Consider the following 10,756-nt stretch of genomic DNA (forward strand, 5'->3'; position numbering starts at 1 on the left):
CATACTTAATGAATTTTGAATACAAAAGAAAATTGTTACAGATACTCGATCAAGACTAATAGAAAATCATGATTTTTATGATTTTAACAACTTCAACTGAACATGCAAATATTGTAATGGTAATATAATCAATAAAGGATGAAAAATCGCTAAGAAAATTAGTTATTTTAGTTGGATACCTCTTGTAATATTCTTAGATTCGGCCATTAGAGAGTGATTTTGAGGTTTTCAAACCCTAAACGAAATTGGTCAAACAACAATTTTGAAAGATTTAAACAAAAATAAAATCAGTAAACAAATCTAAAAATCGGATAAAGATGCATACATTAATCCAAGGAATTGTTGTGAATATCTTTAGAGATATACTTTTCAATTTCTAGAAAAAACAAATCGAAAGAATGGAAGAGAGAGAAGCGGGAGTTGAAAGATGAAGAAGAATTGGAAGAGGAAAATCAGTGAGAGAGAAAATACTTCTTTTTAAAAAAAACATATGAGAGAATGAGTTGGAAAACTTTAATTACGGTGAGGTAAAATAGAAACTAAATTAGGATACACAATATTTTCTAAAATATTGACATTTTTACTAATATTTATAAACTATAGATGTTTTTAATAATTATGTTAGGAATTTTTGACTAGTTTGCTAATTTTCCCATTTTATAATACTAATTTGAACTAAAAAAAATTATAGACTTACAACAATAAGAAGTTCGTATAAAAATTAAACTCAAGAGGCATCATAAAGGTACACAAGAATGAAAGAAAGAAAAAAATAAAACAATACACACACCATTGCAACTTTAATCGTTAAAATTAAAAATAGAAGAAAAAATAAAATCAATACATAATTGTCTAAGATCTTGTCATATCCACTTCACAAGCCTATCAATATTCAAGAGCTTTCTTCTTCTCTTTCAAGTCAAACAACAACATAGAGGCATCACTCTTGTTGATATTCACTTCACAAATCTATCAATATTCAAAAGCTTTCTTCGTATAAAAATTAAATTTAAGAGGCATCATAGAGATATTTAAGAAGAAAAAAAGTACAATACACATATTATTAAAAATAGCATGAAAAAGAAAATCAATACATAATTATCTAAACTCTTGTCAATATCCACTTCACAAGCCTATCAATATTCAAGAGCTTTCTTCTTCTTTTTCAAGCCAAATAAAAGCATGAATATAATACTATAGTACTAATGTACTATAGTGACTATGAAGGGTAACTTTGGATAGAATCTCATGAAACAAAAAATATGAATTATATAGAAAAGAATGAAGGAGTACCATAAGATACTTAACTTTCATATTTAATATTAAAGGATTATGAATATGAAAAGTTGAAAATTATGAGAGTTATAATTATATGCATATTATATCTAATAAAGAAGATATATTATAGTGGAAGAGGGTTATGAATATGAAAAGCTGAAAATTATGAGAGTTATGAATATATGAACATTATATCTAATAAAGAAGATATATTATAATAGGGGGTGAAAAGTTGAGTAATTGAATATAAAGACTTTATGAGATATTAAAAACTAACTAAATAATTAAATGAAGAAAAATGGTCAAAAAAGGGAGAAAAAAAAATATGAATGGAGATCATAAAGAGGTGTTAGATATGCTGGAATTATTGAGCGAGTCTTACATTGAATATTGTTAGGTGTGCTTAGGCCGGGCGCATAGTTGAGTATTACTCTCTCTCCCAATTTATGTGACTTACTTTTATTTTTAGTCAGTACAAAAAATAATAACACATTTCTATATTAAATAACAATTTAATTATAAAATGTCTATTTTACCCTTAATGAATTGATTTACAACCATACAAATTTCTATTATTCATTTTGGACTACAAATTTTAAAAGTCTTCTTTTCTTTCTTAAAATTCGTGTCGAGTCAAACTAGCTCACATAAAATGGAACGGAGGGAGTAATTAAAAACCTAAATCTCGTAGAAGTAAATATCACATTCAAGACGTTTTTCAAGTGGAGCAACAAGTACCAAAATACCTTTTTTTAACTTTTCGACGTCTCAAATATTTATTTGATGAGGGCCATTTTTGGCCTTTCCTATTTTGGATTTCAATTGATTCCCATCTAATGAATGAATTCGCTGGCTACCAATAAGTTGGTCAACAACCTCTGTACATTTTATTAAATGGATTCACCATTTATTTCCCTCAAATATATTTGTGCCTCTCATCGTCCATTTCAATATCCTTTAAAAAGGGGGTACACAAGAGATGTAACCGTATCACAAATATTTGATAAACTAAAATATGGATGTTAAAGTTATCTCCAATGAAAGCATCAAGCCTTGTATACCAACTCCTCAACACTTGAGGAACTACAAAATTTCTTTTATAGACCAATTTACTCCGTGTTCATACATTCCAGTCATCTTTTTTTACAATGCCAACGATGTTGATCATGAATTAAAACCAATGCAGGTTGCCTTGGCTGAAACCTTAAGTTATTACTACCCTCTTGCTGGTAGATTTAAAGATGTATATTCCATTGAGTGCAATGACGAAGGCGTTGTATACGTTGAAGCTCAAGCAAACTTTAATCTCTCAAAGTTTCTTCAAAATCCTGATATTCCATTTCTTAACAAGTTTCTTCCTTTCAAAGGCAATTGCCTAGAGCCAAGTTATAATCAACCTCTTGTTGCTCTACAAACTACCACATTTGAATGTGGTGGAATGGCCATTGGAGTTTGCATGCTTCATAAGGTTACGTTGTCTATTCTTATGTCAAATTTGTGATCTAATTAAATAAACCTTAGTTGTTATTTGTATGACTATTAAAGAGAATTTTTGAAGTTCACATTCTTTTTTGACATTAAAAAAGAAAGTGCGTCATCTAAAGACAAAGAGTACTAGTTTGTAGAGTAATACTTCCTTTGTCCTTAAGAAAATAATAATAGACATAGTAAATTTATCATTTTATCCATATTAATTGATAGAATTTCAAAATCAATTTACTTAAAACATTAACTTTCTAAATAGATTAAGGGTATAATAGGTAAAAAATTTTTTTATCTTTTTTTGAATTGTCAAAAATGATAAATAAAAAAGATAAGTAAAAAGTGACAGGTAGAGTATATATGAAGTGAAACTTTCTTCTTATGTGAAGGATTCATCTTGTAAACCTTTTTTCTTACTTTTTGTCCAACATAACAGGTTGTAGATGCATCGACAATGAGTGTTTTCTTGAAAACATGGGGGAAGATTAGCTGTGGTGAAGGTGATAAAACACTACATCCAGATTTCACTTCAGGAATATCATTATTCCCTCCGATAGAATCATTACCAACAAAGTTCATAACAGATTTCGACAACTTCTACTTCCAAGGCTCAAAATCTCCTATGAGAAGGTTCTTATTTGACTCCAAATCAATAAAAGCTCTCAAAGCTAGCACATCTAGTGAAACCGTTCCATTTCCATCAAAAACTGAAGCATTGACAGCTTTCATTTGCAAACGGATTGGTGCAGCCCTCATAGCCAATGCTGTACCAAAGACTTTAATGATCACTCATGCAGCTAATCTGAGGCCTCGAGTCGAGCCACCTTTGCCTCAAAAAACATTTGGAAACCTTCTTTGGTTAGCATTTGCCTTTTATGATCCTTTAGACGCTAACAATGACTTGCCTGATTTGGGAATAATGCTAAGGGAAGTGTTTGCCCAATTAACTGCAGAAAACATTAAAGGTACCTACTGTTTGATTTTATTAATTGTTGAAATTATAAAATTTTGAGCTTATACTTTTATTTACTTAATTACAGATATAGACAGCGAGTGTGTGTTTGAATCTTTAAGCGAGGTGCTTGAAAGTTTGTCAACAAATGAGAATATAAAGACTTATAGATTCACAAGCTGGTGCAATATTGGACTATATGATGTTAATTTTGGATGGGGAAAGCCAGTTTGGGTTGCTCATATGGGTGATTTACCTGCTGCTAATGTTAGATCCAAGCAACAATTTGTGTTTATAGAAAGTGCATGCCGAGAAGGGATAGAGTTGTGGGTTGCTTCTGATGATGAAGAGATTAGGGTTCTGGAAAAAGATGCAGAGTTTCTTGCATATGCCAACCCAAATCCAAGTATTTGCATCAACTAAAACCTAGTTTTTTTTTAAGGGTTCTGTCCACTTTACGTTGGGACACAACTGTTATCTGTCCACTTTATGTTTTCTTGTGTGTACCGTTAGCTTTTCAATAATGGATTGATTGAGATGTTTCAGAATCGAGTAAGCATTCTGCATTTCATATAACCGGGCCCAAATACTTCTTTTAGTACTATTTCTGGTATCACACAACACAAAATATATTACAATTTTGAATTTACCCACAGATGAATTTGGTTACTAAATAGAAAAAAAGAAATTTTTTTTGTTGTAATATTAGTTTATGATGGATTATTGAATTGATATTTAAGGATATAAATCAAATGATAATTTTCTAATATTACCTTTTGTTATCGAAGCAATTTATCTCTTAGAAAATGGAAATAGTTAAAAAAAATTATTCATAAGAAGGATGATTCTAAAAAAAGATAAAATAATACACTATATGTGTTGGAATTTATGCAGTTTTGATGATTGACAAAAAAAGATGAAACACTGACAGTCAACATGGTCCAAAGGTACACTGTCACGAGCAGTTGAATTCGAAAAAGCTTTTAGATGAATAAAGACAAGAGTGCAGAAATAAAGGAATGGATAATGCTAATTTAGTGAGAAAGCCCAAGGAAGTAAACATCTAATAAATTGAAGAGAAAGAATCAATGAGTTCGATTTGAAGGAGTCTAAAGAGGCAAGGAGTTTTAGTTGAAGAAGGAGTCACTTAAAGTAAAACTCTTCAAGTTACTGCTAAATTGAAGTGTTGGAGTTTGACTACAATACAAACAAATCAATGAATGTAATTTGAAGAAGAAGTCTAAAGAAGCAAGGAGTTTGAATTGAAGAAGGAGTCTTACTTGAAGTAGAACTCTAAGTCAATAGAGTTCAAGTCAATGAGGAGTTTGAAGTGAACAATAACTCTATGAAGAATTGTGCTTAAATAGAGGTGAAGTCGTCCAGAATACTTGTGCACTTACAAAACAAAAAGAGCAATTGAAAAATTGACTTCGCAAGTGCTACCAACGACTGAAGGAACACATAGAAGCAACACACCGAAGAACCTGGTACTTTTACAGAGTTTATGTGTTAGGAGTTTTTCTTTGAGATTGATTAAGTCTTGATGTAATCTTTGTTCAGTGAGTTATAAACTGAGTTAGATGTGTTGTCTTTAGGTTTTGATAACTTGAAGAGTTGGGAGCACATACCTTGGGAGGTTTGTGTTGAAGTTTGGGAATTATAGTTCGTAATTCCTTAGGTTACATAGGCTTATAATCTATTTTCTGTGGAGGCTCAGTGATTTAGTGAAGTTGAAGTTAAATCATGTAGGGGTAGAAGTTGTTATTTTTTACACCTTTTGAGCCGGGTGTTCTCCACGTAAAAATAATGTGTTTTTACATATTGTCCTTACTGCTTTGCTGGAAAACCTTATGCAACCTATTTCAGACTTAGGCGAAAAATTGAAATCATTAAATTACTAGGTCGTGCAGACTAACATTTAGTATTAGAGAAGGTTTTCTTGTTAAAAGTTTAACCACTTAAGAAAAGATCGGGATGACTTTTGCACCACCAGTCGAATATTGTGACGGACAACATATCAACAAGCCTCCACTATTCAATGGCCAGTATTACTCATGGTGGAAATCAAGAATTGAAGTTTTTATTCAGGCTGAGGATTATGAACTTTGGAATAGAGTTACTAATGGACCAGAATACCCAACTAAGAAAGATGCTGAAAATAATGACGTACAAAAAAGGAAAAGAGTAACTACGAGGAGGCTGACTTCAAGATTCTTGAAAAGAATGCTAAAGCTAAGTTTATTCTTATTTGTGGCCTTGGACCAGATGAGTATCGCCGAATATCTAGTTGCATAACTGTGAAACAAATTTGGGATACTCTCATAGATGAACACGAAGAAATATGTAGCAAAAAGTGCTCCAATGATAGTGCTCCAATGATTAACAAAAATGATTAAAAAGAATATGACATGACAACTTCATGGGAATCAAGATCAGAATATACTAGTGATGGAAAGGTAGATGAGATTGCTCTCATGGCTTTTGGAGACTCAGACATGGAAGAAGAAGAATAAGCAAAATCTGAGGTAAGTATTCTTGACTTGAAAGAAATTTTTCAAAAAGAAAGTTAATTGGCATAATAAGTGGTTTGATTAATGATTTTCAAGAATTAAATTGTGAAAGAGATCAGTTGTTCAAAGATTTTGCAGAACAAAAATTTTAGTGCATGGAACTCAACAACTGCAAAATCACTACTGACGAAGAAAACAACTCTCTAAAGAAACAGGTTGATAAACTAGGTTTAATAAACTTGAATCTAAAATCTGAGATTTTAAAGTTACATCAGTGAAAAAGGAAAAGGTGTCATGAGTGATTCTGAAAAAAGGCTAGAAGGTGAGCTAAAAGAGTGCAAATTGACTAATTTTGTGAAAAAGAAAAGGCGAGAAACTTGAACCTAGAAATTTTCAGGTTAAAAATGGATCTTGAAAAGTCTAATAGATGGACGAATTCCTCCAGAATTGTTAGCAAAATGAGTGATAGGGTGCACAATGAGAAGGCTGGTATATGATTCCATAAAGAAAATATTATCTCTGAAGATTTGTGCTATATTTGTGGTAAAATTGGTTATCCAACTACTGAGTGTCCAATTGCTAATGGTTTTAGAAAAAAGAAATTTTAAATTGGCAAATGGAAACAGATTTATACTTGTTGATGGAAACAGGTCCACCAACCTGTTGCCTAGATGGGCAAAAAGAAATTTGATTCATCCTTTTGATAATAAGAAAGGACCCAAGCTTGTCTGGGTTCCTAAGACTAACCCTTAAGCTTTTTTACAGGTGAAGGTGAAAGGAAAAAAGCAATATTGATTTGCTCAAAGCATATGACTGAAGACAAATAAAAGTTTCTTTCGCTCACTTCACAAAAGGGGAATGTGTCATTTAAAAAAAGAGAGGATGTGATTCATGTGTAAGGGGGAAGAAAGTGAGATTATTTTTCAAAAAAAAAAGAAAAAAGAAAAAAGTGAGGATAGAAGTGAAACTGATGAGCGTGCATTGAAACATGTTGTACCACTTGATCCAAATGTTGAACAAACTAAGGGAGCATTGATAGGGGGAACAACGAATCTTGAAATTGGTTTATCCACAAAAAGTATGTGGTTGCTAGGTCATATTGTTCTTAGTCAGATAACAATTGATGTATTCTGACACTAAGTAGGGAGCATTATGATAAGAATAAGTTAGACTTGGGGATGATTAAGATTGCATGAACTCCTCTCAATGATTGGCTAGAATAATTGTTCTCCTTAATTTTATAAGCTAAAATGTTATTCAATTCAGTCTTACACATTTAGTTGTGTGTCCCAATTCCAGATCCTCAACTTGTTTTAACCTAATTTTGTATTAGACTATGCAGAGAAACGGTGAAAGCAAGCAATGATGAACACAAAATTGCTCTTACCAGGTATGTTTTATATTGACGGAGGTTAATATTGTATAAAGTGAAACAGTTGAGCACTCATATTTCATGTATTAATTATTTTAATACAGAATAAAATAATCGGCAAACCTCAAGAGTCTTATTCTTCCAAATTATTCTCTCTCACTTAGCCCTCTTGATTATTTTTTTTCAAGGTTAGATTCAATTATTCACCAAAGAACATCAACTGATATTTGCGATATTGCCCTCTTCAAATTGCTCTTAACCTAGCACATATCTAATTCGCATGCCAACTCCTGAAACACCTCTTTCTTCTATTCCACCTGTAACTCTCATCTAGAAATCATAAATGTCAAGAGGATGACGCTGTTAAGGAAGGTCTTAGAGCTAGCATAAAAAAAGGGACATGATTTTCACTGTAATTTTTGAGGAATACTCAATTCCAATTCAGGCATGGACTTTTCAAACGAAAAAAAAAGAGAAGGTTATTGAATAGATGACCATGCTGATCTACATGCTTCAGTGAGGAAAATTGATACTTCAAATAAAAGGTTGAAGTAATATTTTCACTGATAAGATTGTTGAACTTATAAAAAAAATGTACTTAAGATAAGAATTTAAGCTCTACAGATTGTTCTTGATGAAGAAAGGGTTGAAAATGCTGAAATTATTCATTGGTTGACACATTTATTGCCACTGTTCCATTCTTCTCTTCTCACTTTCCAATGTTAGTGTGTCTGATTTTATTCTACTCCTATCCAATGTTTTTTTTTATTAGTCCTCAATGGTTATCTATTGCTTTAATAACTCATGGTATTGCTCTCTATAGTACATTATTATGTTGCATGAAGTTGTTATCTGATTGTCTTGGTGATAGCCCAGTGGCCATGGATAGTTTAACTAATCAATCTAGCTCGTATGTTATAGAATTTACATAGCTTTCCAATGATGCCAAAAGGGGGAAGATAAAAATTGTGCAGTGTTTATAACCCATTGACTAACTTGTTTCATGTTAGTATTTCATGCTTTACTGTCTACAGATAAAATTGTGTGAATGCACAAAGAAATGAGGTTTGTCATCATCAAAAAGGGGGAATTTGTTGGGATTTATACAGTTTTGATGATTGACAAAGAAAGATGAAATACGTTAGTTAACATGGTCCAAAGGTACATTGTCACGAGCAGTTGAATTCGAAAAAGCTTTTAAGATGAATAAAGACCAGAGTGTAGAAATAAAAGAATGAATAATGCTAATTTCGTGAGAAAGCCCAATGAAGTAAACATCTCATAAATTGAAGAGAAAGAATCAATGAGTTCAATTTGAAGTAGGAGTCTAACGAGGCAAGGAATTTCAATTGAAGAATGAGTCTCACTTAAAGTAGAACTCTTCATGTTACTGCTGAATTAAAGTGTTGTAGTTCGACTACAATACAAAAGAATCAATGAATGTAATTTGAAGAAGAAGTCTAAAGAAGCAAGGAGTTTGAATTGAAGAATGAGTCTTACTTGAAGTAGAACTCTAAGTCAAGAGAATTCAAGTCAATGAAGAGTTTGAAGTGAACAATAACTCTATGAAGAATTGTGCTTAAATAGAGGTGAAGTCGTCCAGAATACTTATGCACTTACAGAGCAAAAATAGCAATTGAAAAATTGACTTTGCAAGTGCTACCAGCGAACTGAAGAAACACATGGAAGAACCTGGTACTTTTACAGAGTTTATGTGTTAGGAGTTTGTCTTTGTGATTGATTAAGTCTTGATGTAATCTTAGTTCAGTGAGTTATAAACTGAGTTAGATGTGTTGTCTTTAGGTTTTGATAACTTTAGGAGTTGGGAACACATACCTTGAGAGGATTATGTTAAAGTTTGGGAATTATAGTTCTTAATACCTTAGGTTACATAGGCTTGTAATCTGTTTTCTGTGGAGGCTCAGTGATTTAATGAAGTTGAAGTTAAATCTTGTAGGGGTACAGTCGTGTATTTTTACACCTTTTGAGCCGGGTGTTTTCTACGTAAAAATAACGTGTTTTTACTTACTGTCCTTACTGCTTTGCTGCAACTAGGGCTGGCAGGGGGACCGGGTCAGCCCGCGACCGGTTCGAGAATCGGCTTGTCGGACCCGGTCCCGTCAAATTCTCGCGGGATGGGGGCCTTCGGGATAGGGGACCGGTACCGGTCCGGTTCACCCTTTGGTCCCAGTCGACCCGGCCCGGTCCCAGCCCGGCTGAACTGGCCAGTTTCGCGGGATCCCTTAATTTTTTATTTTTTTTGAATTATATCCGTTGGGGGCCGTTGGGGCAACGGCTAGTGGGCCCCCAACAGATTTATTTACTTTTTTCACTTCCCCAACACCCCTTACCACCCCTTACCACCCCCCTACTTTTAATACTTAAATTTAAACCCTCAACTTATCATAAATACACTTTAACCCATTTTTAATAGTATAAATACACCTCTATCCCTTATTATTTCTTACAAAATCATCAATTCTCTCATCTATTTTCTATATCCTCTCAATCTTAAGTCTCAAATTTTTATTCCATTTAAGTCTCATATTAAATCATAATACATATATTTCAATTCTACATTTTCATATTATATCATAATATATATAATTCTCATATTTGCTATCAAGTATTGGAGTTACCAAATTACAAGTTACAACAAACTACAAGTTTCAAGAATCGGTTATAACGTTTGCTATTAACGCAAACGTTTGGTACATTCGTTTCATAATATTTATATTTTATTTTTCGTCATTAATTTTTGTGTTATTATTATTTCTATATTACACTTTACATATAATTAAATATGAATTCTAGCAAAAAAGATACCGGTAAAGGAAAAGAGAGAACCAAGTTGCATTAGTAAATTATTTAATTTTCATAAAAAGAGTAGTAAGGAAAAAAATAAGAGTAAATTTGGTGTTACTTCTTCTAAATCAATGTCTAGAGTTAGATTTAATACAAATGATTCTACTTATGTTGATGATACTTCTTATGATATTGATTCAAATGCTCAACTCGATCATGAACTTTTACAACAAATTTATGGTGATATTAATCCTTATCTTGATGAAAATTCAGGTGAAGAAGTAGAAGTTGGTTCGAGAGAAGAGGAATTAGAAGATACACCTACTAGTCCGATGACAAAAGTTCCAAATGAAACTA

The 10,756-nt window shown here is 32.3% G+C and overlaps 1 protein-coding gene across 1 annotated transcript; it reads left to right on the plus strand.

Moving 5' to 3' along the window:
* Positions 1-2,258: 2,258 nt before the first annotated feature.
* On the plus strand, positions 2,259-4,289 carry LOC107060580 (vinorine synthase-like). The gene is made up of 3 exons (XM_015308604.1): positions 2,259-2,746; positions 3,197-3,725; positions 3,801-4,289. Exons 1-3 carry the CDS (start codon positions 2,294-2,296, stop codon positions 4,133-4,135), a joined length of 1,317 nt encoding a protein of 438 aa, XP_015164090.1. The 5' UTR covers positions 2,259-2,293; the 3' UTR covers positions 4,136-4,289.
* The last annotated feature ends 6,467 nt before the right edge of the window (positions 4,290-10,756 follow it).

This window comes from Solanum tuberosum, unplaced genomic scaffold (genome assembly GCF_000226075.1).
Source record: "Solanum tuberosum cultivar DM 1-3 516 R44 unplaced genomic scaffold, SolTub_3.0 scf00005, whole genome shotgun sequence".
In the NCBI taxonomy this organism is placed as follows: Eukaryota; Viridiplantae; Streptophyta; class Magnoliopsida; order Solanales; family Solanaceae; genus Solanum; species Solanum tuberosum.